General features: G+C 36.5%; 2 protein-coding genes across 5 annotated transcripts in view; one reads left to right on the top strand and one right to left on the bottom strand.

Annotated features, from left to right (window-relative positions):
• The window catches only part of LOC109055509, a 9227-nt gene extending 2185 nt beyond the window's left edge, over positions 1-7042 (top strand). For 2 of the 4 annotated variants that reach the window (XM_042760561.1, XM_042760551.1), the window contains exons 6-17: positions 226-799; positions 959-1083; positions 1255-1498; positions 1666-1802; positions 1878-1968; positions 2041-2163; positions 3108-3280; positions 3354-3451; positions 3531-3658; positions 4474-4654; positions 5120-5261; positions 5357-5527. In XM_042760561.1, coding sequence (XP_042616495.1) covers positions 226-799; positions 959-1083; positions 1255-1498; positions 1666-1802; positions 1878-1968; positions 2041-2163; positions 3108-3280; positions 3354-3451; positions 3531-3658; positions 4474-4654; positions 5120-5261; positions 5357-5527 — 2187 coding nt within the window. Of the gene's footprint in view, positions 1-225; positions 800-958; positions 1084-1254; positions 1499-1665; positions 1803-1877; positions 1969-2040; positions 2164-3107; positions 3281-3353; positions 3452-3530; positions 3659-4473; positions 4655-5119; positions 5262-5356; positions 5528-5596; positions 5732-6946 lie in introns of those variants that run through there. The other 2 variants (XM_042760570.1, XM_042760576.1) reach the window with 2 other exon arrangements.
• Positions 5345-22530, bottom strand: part of evi5l (ecotropic viral integration site 5 like) — a 41989-nt gene continuing 24803 nt past the window's right edge. The window contains 11 exon segments of the mRNA XM_042760586.1: positions 5345-6309; positions 6402-6567; positions 6924-7040; positions 7370-7542; positions 15260-15467; positions 19434-19529; positions 19652-19747; positions 20183-20329; positions 21242-21403; positions 21580-21720; positions 21961-22068. Of these exon segments, the coding sequence (XP_042616520.1) occupies positions 6212-6309; positions 6402-6567; positions 6924-7040; positions 7370-7542; positions 15260-15467; positions 19434-19529; positions 19652-19747; positions 20183-20329; positions 21242-21403; positions 21580-21720; positions 21961-22068 (1512 nt within the window). The 3' untranslated portion in view covers positions 5345-6211.

The following is a 22530-nucleotide window of genomic DNA, read 5'->3' as shown; positions in this document are numbered from 1 at the left end:
CACTCATTGAAACAGTTCATATTCTTCTCAGTTATGTTCTACTGTATCACAGTTCATGGTTGTCACCTCAAATTTGTTTTCATATCTAAACAAATATTTAAATCACTAAAGGAACAGTTAGTGTCCTCAATGTCACTCAAGGTCCATTTTGAATCGGTCATGGCTTGCTTTGAGGAGATATGGAGCCGTGTTTCAGTTCATGAAGTTTCACTTGTCTTTCTGTAGGATAAAGAAAACCTCCTCGTTGTGATTTTGGATGGAAATCAATTCACCCTCTCTTGTCCCTTTCCTCACCACCTGATTCCCTTTCTTCCTTACCTTTATTCTCATCCATACCATGAATCACTGCCACCTCCTCACATTAATCCCATAAATCCTCTTCATCATCCAGCACCTCTTTTTGATGATCCTGTGGATCAAATACCACAAACAAATGAAGAGACCGTACCTCATTACCCAATGACACCCACTCCACAATATTCACCGTACCCTGTATCCTGTCCCCCTTATCCTGAAAGATTCTGTTCTCAGTACCCCATGACATACCATCATCCCCCATATCATCAGCCAGCCATGACCACTGCTTCACAACCAACCACCCAGCCAATGCCATGGACATCATTTCCTCAACCTACATACAATCCTCTGGCCTCTCTGGTTATGCAAAAGACCCTACTCCCTGTGTTTCCTACGACTCCCCCTACACAACCCCCCCAGATGTCTCCGTCTCTTAATTGCATGAGGAATAAAATAATGGCAACTTTGCCCTCAGCAAGAGCGGACTCCATTAAAGTCAAAGGTGAGCTATAACAGTAATAATATTTCACAATATTACTTTTTTTATTATTATTTTTATGAGATATGGAGACGTTCTTTGAGCATAAGGGACTTAAATTTTTCCAGTAGTGTAGTTTATTTCTTCTGTGGTGGTAAGATACTTGTTACTTGATATTTGAAGATACAGAGACAAATACCTGGATCTCCATTGCATCTGTGCAAGCAGCCTGTAATTACACACTCCACTCCAGAGGTGGCAGTGTAGTGCTCTCTTCACCACTGCCTTCCTGCCACACAAAAAAAATGGTGAGCCCTCAGGGTGGAGATTCAGCACATTCCAGTGTGTTATCGAAAAAGTCAGTTACTGAATTAAAATAGAATAATAAACCTTAATTCAAAATTGGAATTTAGATTTAGTTTATCATGTATGACTCACTCTTACTGCTTTTTTTTTCTTCTCTCTTTTGACCTCTTCAGTCCTCCACAGTGATCTCTCTATCTGTCAGGTTCTGGGATCTCTCTCAACTGCGATACCGAACCCTACAGCTTCAGTGTCAGTACATTGAAGATATAGACACACAACCATTGCACCAAATCATACCTCACTTTACAACCAAACCCACAGCCGCTCAACCATCCTCTAAATTTGAAGTGGTGTGTTCTAGCCAACATATGAGTGTAAAACTGCCACCTGGACCAACATCTAGCGTCTTTGTACAGGGTGAGTTTCAGGTCTGTTCAGACAGCATACTCTGTGTTTAATCATTTCCCATGACAATGAGGCAATTATAGGTTGTACTGAGGTAATGTGACATCTGTAAAATATTTTAATATCTTATATTAAAAAAAAAACCCAAAACTAATAAAATTTGACTTTTTTTTTTATAGCCCCTTCCAATGGGATAAAAGAAGAAGCTGTTGCTATTTTGGATGCCCCAAGTCATTGTGGGTACTCTGTAAAAAGGGGTCAAGATGATACCATCAACATCCTCCTGCCTTACTCTTCCTGTCACATGACTCAGAAGGTCTGTGATGTCATTCGTTGTTCTGCAAGTTGTACTGCTACTCTGGTTTCATGAATGTTTGTTTCTGTTAATCAGGATGGGCTGTACAGAATTATATTAAAATATCAGACACCGAAAGGGCTCACAGTTGAGTCATTGCTGTCGTGTCAGGCTTTGTTCAGTCAAGGTACAATATGAATCTTTCTTATTAGTGGGTTCAAACATTGTTGCTTTCTAAAAACTTTTTTGCGTTTTGTAGAGTGTAATGTTGCACCTGATCAGCAGTTGGTCTGTGGATCTGGGGTGTTATCATCATCAGAGTGCCATGACAGAGGCTGCTGCTATTCTACAGACACCAAATCATGTCATTACCCCATGGACGGTGAGCTGGACAATCTTAAATTCTAACAGAAACATGAACCTTATTTCAAAATGTGTGTAGTAATTAACAATAAATCTCAAAGTAATTAAGTATGCTTACAATTATAAAGAAAATTTGGCAACAATTAATACTTATCTATAATGCATTATAAACGTATTCATAATATACTTTAATTAGCGGTGTAATGTTACATGTATTCGCCCTGAACCGTCACGGTTCGGTTCATGCAGTCAGACGACGAATACCGAAGAACCAACACCATCATTCAAAAAAGCAACTCAGCAAAAATAAACGAAGAAATATAGGAAGACAATTATGTGGGTATTTTCTTTTGCTCTTACCTCCATATAATGCCAAAGTAGTGTTTATAAGCCACCTACTTTGTTAACAGCAGTAACCAAGTTAACCATGTTATAATATACATTATATGAATATTTGAAAATGTACCACCTGAATGTGTATTAGATTTTCTAATACACAAAAAAAATTATACATTATATTACTGTTATTATTCATGAGCTCATAGATTGCATTATAAGGTACAATAAAAGCATATATAATTTTATAATGCATTTTATAGAAAGGCTACAAATAATTACCCTTTTTTTTTTTTTTGCAGAAATTTTAAACCACAAATAAACCTTAAATCAATGTAATCAGATTACTTTTATATGGTAAGAAGGTAAATTACAATTACAAAAAGTTGCTTTATACTGTCAATATACTATTGCCTGTAGTAGCATTGGGACTCAAAAGGCATGAACTATTATTATTATTATTATTATTATTATTATTATTATTATTATTATTATTATTATACAAAACATGTTAAACTAATAGCTGTATTTAATTCATTTTACAACATTGTTTGCCTTTAAAAAAAAATATGAATCAAACAAGAACATTTTCAGGAAAAGTATGTGTATTTTGTGTATCCCAATCAGAATGCACAATGGATCGGCATTTTGTTTTCTTGATTCACTCATCTGCCGCGGATCCACCCCTGTCCCCCGCCAGCCTCGTCACAGCTGGCGACAACCCTTGCACACCCCAAAAAGTTACTGATGACTGGGCCCTCTTCAAGATCCCTCTGGATGAATGCGGGGCGCACAGATATGTGAGTAGATTCATTGCAATAGGTGTGTATCTGAGAGCATGTGTGCATGCAAGTCTAACTGAACGGTCTCCAGGAGGTGGGTAAAACGGTCATCTACATGGTGGAGATCCTGAATAGGGTACAGCCCCTCAGTCTAAGTTACGGCACCATCACTAGAGAGTCGCCTGTAAGGTACACATGAAAGTACAGTTACACTGATACACAAAGAGTCGAGCAACATGCTGAGACGCCATGTTCCCTGTTGTTCCAGACTACTGGTTGAGTGTCGGTATTTACCTGGATCTGTGATAAGCGTGGGTTATCTGGTGAAAAGCCCCTCCCTTGGACCTTCTATCAAAGCTCAGGGGGTGTTTGGAGTTCAGCTCAGGATCGCAAAAGGTTTGTTAAAACATTTTCTTCATACAAAACCTAGCTGAGCAATTTATTACAATTTGTTAAAATATATAAACCATTTTTCCAAGTGAAATGTTAGCATGTTTCTAGAAAATCTAGACATTTGGTGACTTTTGCAACCAGAAAAGTGATTTATAAGCAGGGGTGCACAAGTGTTTCAGCCTGGTTCTCATATGAGAACCTGGAGATTTGTTTCGGTCCTCATACAGCAGCAAATGGTGTGACCCATCAAATATAAATATAAAAAATTTATTAATAATAATGATAATATTATTGCACTTTATTTCGTTTTTTTTCTTCAATAAAATAATAAAGTGTGATAATACTATTTTATTTTAAAATAAAAAGGAGTATTAAATACAAATACAATTATTTTATAGTGAACTTAAAAATAAAATGCTATTATTATTTTAATTTGAACCTTAATTATTTTTAATCTGAATTATTAAAATGTTTCATTTTCAAACTTAAAATCAGCAAGCTTTTATTTTGGCGGGTTGCCGAATGAAATGTCACAGTTTTGCACTGTGCTTTAGGCGGGTAGCCCAGATTTACATATAGTAATTTAGCTAAAGATCATAAAGATTTATGCTTTCAGTTTGAATAGAGATCTTGTACAGTACAATTTGTCGATCTAAAATGGTAATTGTACATTAACAGCTGTCAACAATGTCGGTACGCAAACACGCGCTCTGAACTAATTTACACAGCACATTTCTTATTCTGGTTGCATCTGCAGACCACTAATGTGCACCCGTTTATAAGATTTTGTGCATTAACTACAGCCTCTTTTCATTCAGACGAGCACTACATTGATTTCTACCCACAATACCACCAGCCCCTGCGTATGCTTCTGGGGAAACCCCTTTACCTGGAAGTGCGTCTGCTAAACCCTCCAGACCCCACTGCTGTGCTGCTGGTGCATTACTGTGTTGCATATCCACGCTCTGCAAAATCTGCCTGGATCCTTATTTATGATGGGTACAAGATGTTGTTTTAATTAAAGACGTTTTTAGCATAGTTTTATGGGAACAAACTGAAAATGTAACTGTTGCTTTAGCAAAAAAAAAAAAAAAAAACTCAATTAGCCTGTTTTATATACTGTTGCTTTTAATTCAAGTTAATGCATTCTTGCTGGTTTTTTTTTTTTTTTAACCTTACCCCAAACTTCTGAAAGGTACAATGCTTTCAACAAAAATATTAAGCAGCATAGATCATGTTTCTTGAGCATCAAATCAGCATATCATAATGTTTTTTTTTTTTTTTTTTTAAAGAATCGTGTGACACTGAAGACAAGAAGAAATTGTTTTAAAATGTAACTTTCACAATATTACTGTTTTATTGTGGTTTTTGATCATCTAAATGCAGTCTTTATGAGAAGAGGTTGTTTTTTTTTCTTTTTATGTCCGTTTTAAAAAAATCTTAATTTCAAACTTCTGACTTTAGGTGCCCAAATTTTCTTGACCAGACCCCAACCCACAAGCCTCCTGCTACACCCGCAGAGGCCCTGATCAATCACGCTAGACGATTCACAGTCACTACATTCCAGTTTCTACCTGAAGATGCAGACCTGCAGACAGATGAGGAGGTAAAAAGCAGCTCTGGAAGTGCTTATAAAAATAGTCATCTAGTCACAGAAAATTTGAATTAAATTTGAAATGTGACAATGTCTTTTCCCCACAGATTTATTTTATGTGTTCAACGGAGGTTTGTCTGCCCTCAGATGGTCCATGTGTTGAGGGCTGCTTTGCAGGTGAGTGTCAGCCATTGTACATCATTCCCTCAGTATGCAATTACAGCCATACATTTCTTTTTTTTTTTTTTTTTTTTTTTTTAACAATCTCTGATTTCTAATAGGTCTACCACACAGTCTTTAGTCATTTGTACATTTTTTTTTTCAACTAAAGCACTTTGTCCTTCCAGATCCCTCTAATATTAAGCCCTGAGCGAAGGTTGATGAGCTGGATAAAGCCTAAATAATAAATTACCATTCTTTTTGTTTGACATATATATATACACAGTCTCAATAGAAAATGTAAAACAAGTATTTTTCTTATGCTGAAGTTTTGTTTAAAATGGCATCCAATTAAATGGACTTCAGAAGAAAGAAAAAAATAAAACCTGGTGATATCTGATTGTTGCTTTCTGTGGATTTATGCAAGTTCAACTTGAGTGAAACAGCTATAAACAAACATGTTTTGCAGTGACTCAAATGAACTTGTGGCCATCAGCTGCACTGCTGCTTGACTCATTTCTGTATTACCGGATCCATCTATGAGTCTACATTGCATTCAACTGTGCACTGTATATTTTTCTTTGCTTTTAATTATTGCTTATGCACAGCTATGACACTTTAATTTATATCACACATAACACTGTTCTTAAGCACTTGCTGCATGAACAAAAGACTTGGTTTAAACATATAGAAGAAAATATGCACTTGATAATTTATAATACTTGTGTTTAAAGATAATTTATGTACATTCACAAAGGGTCATGGATGGGTAGGCACTCAGATCCTCCTGGAAGAAAGAGTGTTCAGCTGAAGGGTCTGTAGTGTTTTCTGCTGTGTGTGATCAGGTTGGAGCTCTGACTGAAGGCTTTACCACACACTTTACACACATGTGGCTTCTCTCCTGTCAAATGGTGAGCAATGAAAACGTACTCAATATCCGGGAAATGAAAAGCAATATACTTTGAATAGAATACTTTGAATAGAAAGTCTCACCGGTGTGTATGAAGGTGTGTTTCTTCATGTCGGATTTCTGGTGGAATCTCTTTCCACAGTACTGGCAGGGATATGGCCGTGTGTCTGAGTGGATCAGGAGGTGGGTGGACAGTGTGGATGAGCGTTTGAATACCTTCCCACATTCCTTACACTCAAATGTTCGTTCCTGAAATCCACAATTTTCCACAATTTAAAAACAAATGTAAAGTTTAACAAATATCATACACGAATTGTATACAGTATATACAATACATACTGTATATATAGATGTTCTTTTTTTCATAGAAATAATTGATTTAAAAAAAAAAAAGGTAGAAACGCCTACTAAACTACACACTAAATATGAGAAACAAAGTTGGAACTGGCAGAGATAAAGTGCTGTACATATAAAAAACGAGAACAATGTACACTTAATTAACCACTTACTAAGGCTGCAGTTACACTATTCGGCATCAGAGGGAGACATTTAACAACCTTTTATCATGAAGACACAAAAAAAACATTGCAAACGAATGTTCCTACCTTTATCCGACATGACATCACAGGGTCCTTGCTGTCACAGAATACCAGAGACCGTCCATGATGACTACCATGTGATCTGTACACGTGAGACTCCAGACGAGCAAGAGATGAGAAAACCTAATGGAAAAGTTCAAAACAGAACTCTTCAAAGAACGACTCAGGAAGTGAAAAGTTTTTTCCCCATCATAGAAAGGCTTGAGACCAAAATAAAGCGAAATACAGTCAAAGTGCTACTCAGGGAAAACGTTTTGTCTTGTATTTCTTGGTGAGCAAGATTTATGGACTGGAGGAGCTGGTCAAGTAATGGATTTGTATTAAAAAAAAAAAAACTTCAAAAAATGGCCTGGAGAAAGTTTACTTAAGTGTTTCATTTGTTTTAGTATGTTACATAAGAATATAACGTTGTCTGTGGAGTGTTTTTTGGGAGGGGACACAAAAATACATACCTTGCCACATAAGCTGCAATGTTTTGGGCCCAAATCCCTCCGAGGACTCATCAGAGAACAGTCCAGTGAACTGTCTCTGCTGTTGAGCCCTTGCATGTCTGCTATGTCTCTAGAGTTGACAGGTAACCAGTGCACTGGAGATGGAGGAGGGCCGTACCGGAAGCCTGCTGGATCTGCAGAAACCCAGTGAAGAATAAGTAGTAAACACATGAGAAGATCTGAACATTTCAACACACATTTAATGCTGCAAAAGCAAAGATGTGTAGTTTTTTTTGCCCATGGCTATACAAAACTTTGTGAAGTTTTTTTGCCCATGGCTATACAAAAAATAAAAAAAGATCCCCAACACTACCTCATGCATTTAAAAAAAAATATTTTTGTTAATTAACATACCTGTTTTCCAGTCATTATTGAGACTGTTGTGTGTACTGTTTTGCTGCATGATTGGAGAATATGGTTCTATCTCTTGGCCTGATTCCTCTGGCAGTGTAGCCACTTTTATGGGGACAGACCAACCCACCAGGCCTAGATAGGGCACGTCAGCGATGGGAAGAGAGGAACGAAAGCCTCCCTTCCTGCTCTTTTTCACCAGAAATGAACGAGGCATAATGAACAAAGAAAGCTAGAACCAGCGACAGGGATGATTGTCCTACAAGACCTAAAATGGAGAGAGGAAATATATAACAACCATATATACAGGGACATGGTGCATATTAAAACTCAGCATAATATGTGTATTGATTTAAATGAGAATTGAATGCACTACTTTTTTCAGTAGGGGAAGCACAGATTCTCTTAAGAGTCTAAAAGAATTGTTCTCATATATCTCTGCTCTGATTCAGCATCAGTGACAAGCAACAGTCTTTTTGAGGGCAAAAATTCATTTCTCAAATAAAAGAATAAAGAGTTTTTTTTTTTTTTTTTTTTTGACAATAAATGAAATACGAACTCAAGATACTAAACGGAAATGTGTTCTCATCTTGCCAAGTCAGAGAGTCACAGATGCTAATCAGAGCAAGTTGTATTCCTGTTGAAACACTAAAATCCCCATTAACACTTTATGAAATGAATTAGATATTACTTTGAGTTTCAGTCGAGGTGGACTGTATCCAAATATGAATATAAAAATTTCAATAGCACATGCTATGGTATATCTGCTCTTGTTTTATGATGTTATGTTATAGGTCTATGTTTAAAAAAAATATTTAGATTTAAATATTGTGGCAATTTACAAAATATTTACTTTAATGGCTACATGGTGTACCGAAATGTATATATTTAACAGTGTAATAAAATATATATATATAATTTGTGATTATTTTAAATGATCATTTAAAAATTTTCTCCAGACCCATTTGTGATCTTGTTGATAGTAAGTGAATGTGGAAAGAGGATCTTCAGGATAAAGAGTTTGATATAACATAATGTTTAAAAATGTTTCATAAATATCAGACAGTGTGTAGGGACACACAAGCTATAAGATTAGATTAGATAAGATCAGTTCAAAGATCCCTATTTTATTTTTAGGTTTAAAATATAATTAAATTCTATATTAAGTATTGAGTTCCATGCCGTAAGGACAGGTGCTTTAAGGGGTTTTGAGTAAAAATCACATGGTAAAACCTAAACCAGTTTTAAAACTAATGGCAGTTAACTGATTCGTATCAGTTCACTGCCAGTAGTTCTATACGAACTCATCAACTTGTTAAATAAATTGTTAGGACTTACCAATAAATGCGTCCAGGGCCAGCCTATAGTTTCACGAGGTGTTTCTATAATAAGATGCACATTAAATGCAGTATAATTCTGACTGTATTTATTGCAAGCAGATTAGGCCGAGCTACGCTGTCGTGTCTCTGTCACTAGCAGTAATAAATCACTGAGGACAGGTGCGCGTTCCTTAAAGCGCAGCAAAACTGAAACTTCGGTAACGCGCGCTCACAGCACCGGCCGACCACAGACGCGTCAGTTTCCGCCGCGCGCTCTGACTCGAGCTGTTACAAACCAGACTTATGCTAACCGTAACTGCTGCTGCAGTGCGAAGCAAAACTACCAGCAAAATAAATCAGGGTGGTCTCACCGAAAAGACAGCCTTGTCTGTTGGTTATACATCTTACGCACTTATTTGGTTGAACTGTGGATGTGACTAATGAAAAACACTGTGGTGATTTTGTTCTCTTTGCAAAAATGGCTGCAGTAGTCATTCATTGCAAATGTAAACCATAGGTAGGCCTCACTGTGATATGGTTTTGAAGGTCTGATTATGACACATCATTCTAACTCAGATTTGCTTTTGTCCCTGAAGGTATTAAACAGTCACAAACCCCATGCAGACAGAGGAAGAAGGGAGAAAGAGAAGGAAAAGTGATGAGAGTGTAGAAAGACTGATGAACCGTGGAGAGTGTGGTTGAGTGACTGTGAGGTGCAACAACACTTAGCTCTTTTACCCATGCCTTAAAACCATATAAATAACTGACATTAAGTCCTCACATTTAGGCCAACCAACATGACATTTACACTGACAAATAGGAAGAAACGCTGCAGTTTGCAGGTTTATAGGTTTAGCAAGAAATTTGTATAAAATGGTACAAAGCACCATTCTGAGTTTTAGAAAAATTGACTTTTTCCAGTTTTACACATCTAGAAATTTGAGATGAGAAATGAAGAAATAAAAATTCTGTCGTTATTTGCTCACACTAAAGTTTGAAGAATGTGGGTAACCAAACACTTGCTGGTCCCCGCTGACTTCCATAGTATGGAAAAAATACAGAGGTCAGTGGGTACCAGCAACTGTTTGGTTACCCACTTTCTTCAGAATATCTTCTTTTGTGCTCAACAGAAGAAAGAAATTCATACAGGTTTGGAAGAACTTGAGGGTGAGTAAATGATGACAGAGTTTTCGGTTTTGGGTGAAGTATCCCTTTAAATTTTTTTTTTTTTTTTACATTTACATTTATGCATTTATCAAAGTTTTTATCCAAAGCGACTTACAATGCATTCAGGCTAACATTTTTTTTACCTAACATGTGTTCCCCTGAGAATCAAACCTACAAACTTTGCGCTGTTAATGCAATGCTCTACCACTGAGCCACAGGAACACTAGTTTTCACATATTTTGAAAAAGGTCTCAGTGTTTTTTGTCCTTACAATCAGTCAGCAGGCTTCAACAAGTCAGCAGGCTACAATGTTGTTAGGACTCCAAAATTCTTCAAAACATTGTTACACTCTTCAGTCATTTTAGACTGAAAAATTTTACATTTTGATTTTCAGTATTTATGTATGTATTTATATATACATACTGGGTTACTATATTATCTTTTCTAATATTTCTGTGATTTTATATAGATATAAATGCTGCATTATTTTTCTAGTACCATGAATATGTGACCCTGGACCACAAAACCAGTCTGTATAGCTTAGGTCTGTTTTGGCCAACAAGGTGAATAAATGATTGAAGAATTTTTGAATTTTCATCCCTTTAACATATAAAACTCTTTAATGCAAAATAATACCTACATGACACCGACATTTGAACTTTGCAAATGTATAGCATAAATGTTTATTCATTTTTTTTAAATACATTTTATCTTCAAATACAGAACACGGGATCATCATTTGATAACACTGCCATTTATACATCTTTAGTACTGTCATTCTTAATAACACATCAGTAAAAGTGTAGGAGAGAGAGGATGCGTGTAATGTGGAGACTACTGGACATTTCCGTACTGTGGAGGTAAGGCAGCTGTTTTTTGGGTTGCTGTTTTGATACACACAGTGTTTGAAATCGCAGTCAAACCGTATTTGAATGAAAACATTGAATACAGTACATACAGTAAGCACATTTTCTGTATGCTTGTAACACTTGAGTGACATTACGTGCGTTATATACAAATATTATTTTACCCAATTTATGCATTAATCTCCACATTTACATATCTTGAAGAAAATGGAAGACAAAAAAATAAATAAATAATAAAACAGTCCGTTTGAAATGATTTAGTATACTGCAATATAACAAATATCCTGATATAAGAGGCATTTTAATACAATAAAGTGTTCTTTTGAACAGGGATCTCCTTCAAGCTCATGCATAAAAGTGTACATTTATGCATTTTGTTTTAGTTAGGTCATACCGACGACATACCTTTGATGAAACCAATCAGGGTTTCAGTATGATCATTGGTTACATGGCAACCTTCAAACAACAACAACAACAAAAAGTGAGTGAGATAAAAACTGGCATGAACGATGCTACAAATAAGTAAATAAATAAATAATAAAATTCTCTGATAACAGTATATAAAAGTATTCAGTTTCAACTGTTACAGTGATATAGTGTTTCTGAGATATGTGATAGACTTTATGCAGGAAAAACTGACTCATAATACCACAAAGTACTGATATTATTATCACCGTAACATTTTTCATTCATCTTTTTTTTTCTTCCACTGATTAGAACATAATTCAGCCATTCTGAAGGTTATTGAAATTAGAGCTCAATGTGAGAATGAAATGTGTTTGAACATATATTAGCCACCCACTGACAATCTAAAAATGGTACGTTCCTGCTCAGGTAACAATAAATGGGCTTGACAAAGCCTTTCCAATAAGACTGACTTCTTGTTTTAAACAAAATCAACTCACTAAAAAACAACTCTCAATCTAAGTTAATTTCATAACAGCCATTTCTGATTTCCTATTAGCAAATATTCTTTAGAAGCTAAAACTCACACCACAAAACCGTTGTGTTTTGTAATCAAGATGTGAGGTAAGCTTCCTTCGACTATTTGAAATCCAACAGTCCCAAACCAGAACAAATGTTGGTACAACAATTGCTTGACAAAGTTTTTCGGCTTCAGGGACCCTCTGAGGTTTCTCTTTAAAGACCAGCAAGAAATGAAAGGTGCAAAGCAACTTCCTTTCCTTGCTGCTTTCTTGTGAAGAACAGAGTTTATAAAAGGTACACACTTCTGAAACTGGTTTTGTGGATGGTTTTAAATGTTACAGAGGTCACTGGGGAACAGGAAGGATGTTCTAAATCAGAGTAAAGCCCTAGCAGAGACGATGCTAGAGAGGAGGTTTAGTTTTCATTTGTAGTGCAATATGAAACAATATTAAAATCTCACGTCCATTTGCATAAAAGATCATTATTGGTCTAATTCACACTGTTATATCTCAGTCTATGTCATTTTTCAGGTATAACCGGTATATAAAATATTTTTATATCAGTGCACGGGGCATTATAGGTTTGATCAAGGGAAAAATATCAACTCTACATCACGCGATTCGACACAAACCATTAATAAACAATTTTGCATTAGACAAAAAACAATGTTCATTGGGTTCAACACTGTGGTACGTTAAAACAGCAACCCCAGGTTACCTTGAGAACTCACAACCACTCGAAAGGAGATATGCTTTATGAACACACTTAAATGGTTTTCATGACATATTCAGCACATACTATTAATACTTCTCCCCAAAACTCTGTCTTGTTATGCATCATACTGTCAGACACATGACTGAGAGCAGCTTCTCACTGGTTTTTGTCAATAACCAGTATATGGTGCAAATGTTGGCAATATATTGTTTTCAGAAAGTCATGTAAACATGTAAAATGTCTGATAAATGCAACGACTGATAAGCTTTAGCAAAATGAGGCAGTGGTGGGGAAAGGCTGATGTACCATTTGTGGTCAGAAAAACACAGCATCGTAGACAGTACTGAGGCAGATGGAAATCTTCAAGACGGGTTACGAAATTGTGGGTAAAAAAAAAATTTAAGTGACCAAACTCGATTAAAAGGAAGAAAACTGTTACAAGTATGAAATATTTGTATAATATAATGCATATGTATATACAAAATCCCACGTTATTTTGCGATTAACTGTAGTTTAGTAGTTACGTTTGTTTGTAAACCTTTCCTAGTTCAGTCAAATGCAAGCAAGCTTTAGCTCTACAAATGAAGACTTTCTTCAATATCAACCAAGAGCAACAGCCTTCACAAATGCTTTGGAATCAGCACAAACTCATAAAAATCAAGATCAATAACTGCCTTAAGATGGTTAACAGTTGAAATGTGAAATGCAAATCAATATTATAAAGTTGTTTGAGGGTATTTATGTAGTGTACAAATCTAGGCAACTCATTGCTTTTAAGCGTCAAGTCAGTAATAACTTCACAGTATATTTTGGACTTATAGATCTACCTTACATGGGAGAGGGGTTATCCTTGTGAACATATTTAAAATAATAATAATAATAATAAAGTAACTAACTAGATATGTCATAGCAGCAGTTGTTATTCTTTTCTTTACCCTTTTTTAAAGTTATCTCTTTTCTGGAGACCCTGTAGTTTCAGCTTCATGCTGTTTTTCAGGATTGGCACAGAAGAATAGTATAAATTAAATAGTTCGGCCTCTGTATGCATGAAGTACATGTACATTAACATTATTAAAAAAAAATGCATAAAAAAGAAATAAACAATTAACAATGCTGACATAGTTTTCTTTTGCAATGGATTTTTTCCATCCAAAAGTTTGATCACTCTTCTTTGTTTTGTATAAAACACACACAGATACGTGGATGAGCTACGGTAATATTCATCTATGGATGTAACTATTAACATCCCTATTACGTTACATCTTATTTTCTCTCCTTCGGCCTTCACCTCCCATTAAAGTGATTGTAGTGTCTGTTGCGTTTGAGATAAACATAAAAGGTGCACATCCTCTCCACAGGAACAAGACAGAGAAACGAAGAACGTCCAGGCTGAGAGATGCACCAAATCTGCTGCTATACTCTAAACAAACAGCAGAGACGGTCCCTACGTCAGGCACCAACTGAGCGTGACAAAGACAATCCCATGTTTTGACAGGATGCTGCAAACTTGTGTACGAGTAGGTGTGTCTCCTGCTTGCTTTTTCTTTCCTCAGTCACCTCATTTCTAGCCAGACGGCTGTTGTATTGGAGAAGTTGGTATGCTCACAGGGACTGAGTGAGTGTCTGGTTAAATTAAGAGGTAGTTTCAAGGCCACACTGTTTTCTTTGAAAAGAGAAAATAGCAAAAATGACCGAACTTTCTGGCACTCAAGAGAAGAGGACAGTTTGTGTATGTATGTTGGTATTTGTTATACAGAACTCCAAATTCAGTCCTGGGAAGATATGCAATACGTTTAAGAATTGTGCAACAGACACACTGACAAAAAGACAAAGAGAAAGTATAAGACAAAGAGACAGAGGCTGTGTCCGAAACTGAAAGCAGCTGCCATGTATTTGTATAAAGGGTCCACCTTCCAAAACACCAAACGTCACATCTAATGAGCTTGAACAAATTCAAGTAAAGTTTAGACATAAACAAATATTTAATGACTACAGAATGCTGTGTAGAAATGTAAACTCAAGCTTTTAAAAACATGAAAAAAGGGCATTTATGAATTATTGGATTTCTAATCTCTTTATCTCTAATCACCAAACTGAGTGCACAGGATTGTGTAGATATTATAAGTCGAACAAATGGAAGGCAAACACTGAATTTGGACCTGCCTTGGTGCCCCCGTAGCTCAATTTACTGCCAGATAAGGTGCGTTTTTCAAGTTTCGGACACAGCCTGAGTGAGTTCCAAGTATACTATGAGAGTGTCGTGCTATGCATCGGTTTCCTGCCCTACCTCTGACAGCTTCTGGGTGCATGTACATAATCTCTCTCTCACGCTATATATCTGTAGCTATATATATTTTGTGCATTCTATTCCTAAAGGACTCTGTTCATCCCGTCTCACCATTTCAAACCATCTCAGTTCTCGAGTCCTTCGGTGCACACCATGTAAAGCTGCTGTTGGTTAGGCAGAGGGTCTTGGCAGGGGGTTTGAATGGGGTTCCTTTCCTCGCCGTCGCTGTCCGTGCTGCCTTGACTGTCCAGACGAGGTGACGAATGGTGCGGATACAGGGAGGGTATGGGCAAGTGGCTCTCAAGAGGGTCCTCGTCCGAACTGAGGTCATCACCTTCTGCAGATGCTGGGCTTTCCAAACATAGGTCCTGATATACGCCTCCACCGGTATTCTGGAACTTAGAGGGCTGTCCACGCAGCCGCCTGATCTAAAATGTTTAAAAGAAAACAGAGTTGACAATCCCTATACTCTGGCAAATATTCTAACAAATGCACAGCTCTGCTCTGCATTTTTACTAATGCTGGACCAGTGCCTGCCTAGTAGAAGGACCAGCGTAAGCAAAACATAGTGCAGCTCAAAGTCAGCATTCAAAAAACACAGTATACACTGTGAAAACATTGCCATTTTTTTCTTCAAGGGCCTACACCAAGATTTTAAAATGATAGTTCACCTAAAAATGAAAATGTGATTTATTCTATCTAAAAGAGAAGGCTGTTTCAGACCGGGCTAAAACACGCTCCCACATGTCTACGTCACGATGTGGAAATATTTGCGTAATGCGGCCCAAATGTTCAGGCAAAGAAAGGCGTGGTTTCAGGAACCGCAGTAGTGTGGATGCAGTCATATCAGGGAGATGCTGTGTGTATCTAGGCGAAAGCAAAAGCACTTTATTTGGACCACGGTTTCAGATAAAAATCTTCTTTACTGTTCTACTGAAGAAAAACTGATTCCATCAAAGATACTCATTTACTCATTTATAGACTTTTCAGTTCCACAGAGCTAATCATTAATTTGCCTCTTGGTCGCTCGCTACTAGTGATGGGAAGTCTGAATTATTTCTGCACACAAGTTCTTTCAGATAGTTTGTTTCAATGAATCTGCAGTGACTGCAGCCATTTTTATGAGTCACGGTATGTCACGCTGAAACATTCAATGTGTGAATGCATATTGCTAATTATTACAGTTTTTTTGTCACTCGTTCAGTCTGTGATCCTGCATGTTGAATAACATAGAACTGACAAATATTGATTAGCCATTTAAAGTAAGAATGCAAGATTTTTCATTTAAATTGGAATTTAGTGGTTTAATTTATTTATTAATTTTATTTACCTACAACTTACTACAAGGCTGTTTTTGATATTTAACTTTTTTGGTACCATTTGTATGTTTAAATCTGCATGTGAATATGTTTCGCGACTATGGACTAGGCATGGGCCGATTACCGGTTTCAAGGTATACCGCGATTTGAACATTTTACGGTTTCAAAACCACTAATATTTTCTATTATACCATTCCTGTGGTATGTGCTGTTTTCCATGTCTCCTCAAAGACTGAAGAGTAGAAATCCCTCAGGCTGAGGTTGGTGTGAGCGAGAGGTCAGTCATGTGTGTGTAGGATGGCCGAACTTAAGGAGGTACACTTCACATTCAGCGTTTCTTTCAGTCTCGCTCACAGCTGCGTCCGCACAGCTTTCAAAAGTATACTCAACCGTAGATGAGCGTGACACACACACAGTACCACGCGGGGTGCGCAGCTGTCCACGAGCCCTCTTGATGACGAAAATAACGTAATGCTGATGGTGCGTGGACGGCTGAAATATACGTTGGCCTTTACGTGATCGGCAACCGGACGTTTTTTGCCTTATTGCAACTCTCTGTTCTGGACTTGCACAAACTGTGTTGCAATGCAGTCATTTTCCAAAATGTAATTTATGTGAAAATATGAAGTCTGTTAACGCCCGTCAATACAGGCCAGAGATGCTGATGACAGATGCACAGAGAAAAATACTATAGCAGGCAGATCACTCACTGTTCACGATGCACAAACTATTGGAAGAAAATCCTCAATATTGATTTGGGGGTTTATATGAATGTGTTTCTGAGGGGAGCTGAGTGTCTTCTGAAAAGTTTACGTGGTATATTTTAACAAAGCTTGTCAGAACATTATTTTTGCTTCAAATTGGGTTATTATTAAATCAAATTATGTGTATGACTATTATTATATAACTAAATGATATGAAATGATATGTATATGAATTATATAACAAAAATGAAATAACTGTAATTACAGATTTAGGTTAAATAAAGATGTCAGTCTTTATTTTTTCTTTTTAGGAAACAAATCAAAGAAAAAAATAAACAAATTCTACTGTTTCTAATATTCTGTATGTTGCTTAAAAACTAAATATATTGTGTCCAGCGGGAATTTTATTATTTTTATTTTTTTAACCCAGTCATTTAAAAATAACACATTCCAGAGCTGTAACAACAATACCGTGATACCATGAAACCGTGATATTTTTGCTTTAGGTTATCATACCATCAAAATCTCATACTGGCCCATGCCTACTATGGATGTGTGTGAATCATGTAGACAGTGGATTTTCTTGCGTGACAGAAATGGACCACAAATTTTTGCTCTCATTTCAGATCTTCCCTTCTGAGTCAGTGAGCATAAGTGAGTGTGTTTGCGTGTGTGTGTGTGTGTGTCCTAACATTGCCGAGAGCCTAAAACAGGTATTATGCTAAAATCTCAGATCTGAAACGTCATGGGTTTCCCAATAAGTGCTTTAGCAATTTGCAAGTGTGGGAGTGGGAGGGGCTGTGGTTAACCAATGGAAAAGCGTCCTGAGACAATCATCTACACAAGCCCCACCTCTCACTTCCTCTGTCTGGTTGATCTCGTTTCAGCCAAAACCACAGAGCAAAAAAAAAAAACAGTGCACAGCACTTTGAATTAGGACATCACCGAGATTTTTAAAAGTATGCTTACAAACATTTACAAATCTTAATGAAAAACACATTCAATGCTGAAATACTGAACAACTGCAAGATGTGCAATAGTGCACAAAGAATATATATATATATATACAAACACACTGAACAGACATTGCTATATATATACAAGCTACCTAAATCAATGTCTGTTCAGTGTGTTTGTCTGCCATCATAAAGTAATGTCTATGAAAGATATAATTAGGGGGATTGTAAATATTGATATATGTGATAAATTGCGATTAATCATTTGATTAATTAACTTGCATATCATGTAAAATTTTCAGTAGTTGAAAGCCCTAATAAAAATATATCATAGAAACTTCTATATCACCACTCCTCATAGTTTTTTTTGGTAAATGAAAAATAAGCTAGTTAGTACAAGTATATGACAACATTAAAAAAGTAACATTTACCCCATATAAAATATTTAATAATAAAATATTTTTCAGTTATTTTATAAAACAAAAGTCCTCTAAAATTCACTATCGTCTTGTGTTATATTAGATAAGGAGCCTCTTTAAGTTGTTTTGTTTTGATCAAAAATTATCCAAAATCTTAAGCACTACCGAACATATGGTGACCGGATTTCATAGCTAAATATGAGCACATTTAAAACGCTGATGTAAAATCCATCCTTTGAAATCGCCCACAATGCATCTCAACTCAGTGATTACAGTAACCATGAAACTGGAGCATAATCACTTCACATTTGTATGTAAACACTGACACAAGCAAAGAAATCGAGTGAGAGGAAACGTGAGTGACGATGACAAAATCAAAAAGAAAAGAGGGATGGAAATGAGAGATGAGAGACGGAGTGATACATGAACAGAGAGGTGAAAGGGAGGGAAATAAATACAAGAGAACCAGAATGTCAACACACTCTCACACCCCCCTGTCACGAAAGGTTTTTCTACAAATGAGCAAGATCATCACATGAAGTGCGTGAGATCGAGTTGTGACAGGGTGCGTGGGTAAGCACCACAGTATCAAACCATCAAAGCCGTCTGTGTGTGTGAGGGCATATGGGGGAATGGGGGAAAAGATTTTCGAGTGGTTTTTATAGTGGTTAGGGAGGGTCCCAAATGCCAAGAATACCACTTTAAAACTGTGTACACAGGTAATCGCCAATACAAACAGTTACAAAGTGCAGACAGGAAAATTTAGATTCTAAAATATATAAAAAGCCATTCTAACTGGCATAAAAACGTCAATTTAAGAAGAGGAGAAGCCAGGTTTGTGTAGTAACTTGGGATCGTGTCTTTTTACTGAAAATAGTGTGGGTTGTAAACGTAATGGACTTTTTTTTCTGATCACAGATGCAAAGATTATGACAGATAGCAGCTGAACTTGCACACTAGTGTGTGTACATGTGTGTTTGTTTGTGACAGCCTCACCTCATTCTTGAGTTCAGCGATCTGCTCTCTCAGTTGAGTTATATACTGTCTGGAGTCTGAGTGATTCAGCTGGCCTTGGATCAATCCCTCCTCTTTCTGCAGGCAATATGTAACACTCACGCTGATTATATTGATACAGTGGTTGGCAGCACTTTCATGAAGTTTTCTAAACCTGTTAAACAGACATGGATAATGTGGCTATGGCCTGTATTTCTCACCTGTATTTCTAGCTCGGCTATCTTTTGCCGGAGTTCAGCCACAGCGGCCATGCTGTCAGCTTCTCTTAGACGGACTGCCATCACCTCTTCTTTGCTCTGGAAGAAAGGTAGCAAAATTACTTTCAGAATTCAAAAGTATTTCCAAAATAATTCTACATTCTAATTCATGCATTCATCTATAAACCCAAATTCGTAGTCTTACTATGTCTGTTAACTAGGGATGCAAATGGCATATATTAAAATTTTTCACTATTTTGTCTAAATAAAAAAAATATAAAGCATGAAAAACTAAGGTCAATCATTTTAAATGCTACAAATGAATTAAGGCTTCACAGCAAAATAAAGTAGGGTATGAAAACATGTTTATTTTTATTTTTTTAATTGTTCTGTAAATTTTCCTGTGAAGTCTCATGTTAGCCAATAACCAATATGGTACTGATGCAGTATATGACACATCCCATTTACTGTTTATCTCGCTGAATATTCAGTTATCTGTTCTTCCTGTATTGTATGACTGTGAATGCACTGCACCTTGCAGTCAGACTCGGCCATCTTTCTTTTCATTTCGTTGAGCTGACTTTGTAGTGTCTTGTTGTGGGACAGAGCATTCTGCAGTCTCTCCTGCAGGCCAGTGCTCTCTTGCTCATGTCTGATAACTAGTTTACAGTTGATCTGGTTCTGTGGAAACAGAGAGAAATGTGTGAGAAGGTTAAGTTGTTTGGTTGCTAAACTTTATCTTCAATTTTGAGGAAAACAACAAATAAACTTAAGGGCAAACTTACTAAAGCATCATGATATATGCGTGAAAATATTAAGGGTGTGAATCGTCATTGTTTTCATGATTCGATTGCAATTATCATGTCAACGATTCAGTTCAATTCAATATCACGTTGCATCACGATTTGTCACATCCTCAATTTTCAATATTAAGGCACATGGCTACATTTTCATATTCATTTTATACCTAATTTATTTTATGGATTTTTATTAAATTATGTAAGCAAGCTACTTTTTTAAATAATTACAAATGAATAATAAATCGAAACAATTGTTAAGAATTTAACCAACTAAATATAGCTTCAAAACATACAAGCAAATAAAAGACAATTTCAAGTGATAAAAACTATGTTTACATCAATTTCGCATCATAAAAGTATTCGGAGATACACGTGCATTTAATACTTGCTTTGGTGTTTCGCTTCCCTACACCATTTTAAGCTAGCGGGACAAACACGTATGCGAATGACGTCAGTAGGCTATAATCGATTATGGTCTACTATTGCATGATTATGTCCGGACACAATTAATTTCAACACCCCTAGAAAATATTCACATAGAAGTTTTATGTACAAAAAAGTATGCATGCATGCGTAAGTTAGAGTACACACTAATTTGTTTCAAGAGAGCTGTGGCCTTTAAACTTCAATTTCAGCTAGTCGGCATGTCTCAATTTTGGAGCTGAAGCACTAAAACTAAAATGAATAAAAAAAAAAAAAAGTTAATATATTAAAAAAAAAAAAAAAAAAAAAAAACTATAATGGTATATCAAAGATACTAAAATAACGCTGATACGGATATTGTAGTTCTAACCTGGCTCTCCAGCTGCAGGTTTTTAAGTTTGACCTCTTTGAGTTCAGCTTGACCCTGAGCCTCTCGCAGTCTCAGAGTCATCAGTTTGTCCTGTAGCTCATTCAACGCATTCTTTTTAGGAGATTCCTTCCAATGGCCTCCTCCTCCACGAGACGTATGATGCTGTGATAGAAAATTACATTCGCAAAGAATTAGATTTGTGGACCAGTAGAGGGTCCAACAAAGTATCTTGCCGCATAAAGGAATTTTATAAATCCATTTTTGCCTCACAGAAATTCATACTTTTTTATGAATGCCACAACAACTGAGTTCAGTAGGGTTGTATAGAGATTCTGCACCTGCCAGCAGTGGTTGAGATCAGTAACGGCCTCTTGCATCTCTCTGAAGGAGCGCAGAGTCTCCTGCTCTCTCAGTTTCACCAGCTTCAGCTCATCCTGCAGCTGAGCTACATTGATTTCATCAGGCAGAGAGCTGTTCCTCTACAGCACACAGACAATATTACAATAAGTGCTATACTTCAGCATCATTTAGTAAAAGCTTTGCTAGAATATAGTTTTCTACTAGTCATTTATATATAATAGTTTCACTTATCATTTGTATGTACACAAGGCGTATGAGCCGTAACATCACCACTGATCTAATCAACACCATTGAAGCAAAAACACTAATTTTATACATGAACATTTTTATTGGAGAGTCAAAGACACACATGCACAAACCTTTTCCAGATCGAGCACTTTGTCCTGCATTTCTTTCAGAGCACCGAGTAATTCTGCTTCCTGTAGACGAGACTGTTCCAACTGAGTTTACACCACACACAAAAACCCCTCTATACACCACACACAGAGACAAAAAATACACAAAAACACATAACACCACAGAAGACTATAAAATCCCCCACTACAACACAACAATTAATTACTAAAAAAACAGAGCATGTGTATGGCTAACAGACAGCTAACACACACAAGCACACACTGGTTTCCATGTTTTATGGGGACATTCCATAGATGTTATGATTTTTAACCCTACCCCTCATAGAAAACTTTCTGCTATTAGAATAAAACAAAACAAAAAACATAATGTATGATTTATAAGCTTATTTCCTCATGGTGACCAATACAATTTTGGTATATTTGGTCCCCGTAATGTAGACTGTAGGGGCTTTTATAACAGCCCTAACATGTGTTCCAACAACCTGAAAAAGAGATCACCCTTGGGAGAAATTCTGAAAACCAGTCTATCAATCAGAAGTAACTGTTGCTATATATAAAACAAGAACCATGCCA

Source organism: Cyprinus carpio, chromosome A1 (genome assembly GCF_018340385.1).
Source record: "Cyprinus carpio isolate SPL01 chromosome A1, ASM1834038v1, whole genome shotgun sequence".
NCBI classification, from domain to species: Eukaryota; Metazoa; Chordata; class Actinopteri; order Cypriniformes; family Cyprinidae; genus Cyprinus; species Cyprinus carpio.
The sequence above is the reverse complement of the archived record's forward strand: the minus strand, read 5'-3'. Positions and strand labels throughout refer to the sequence as shown.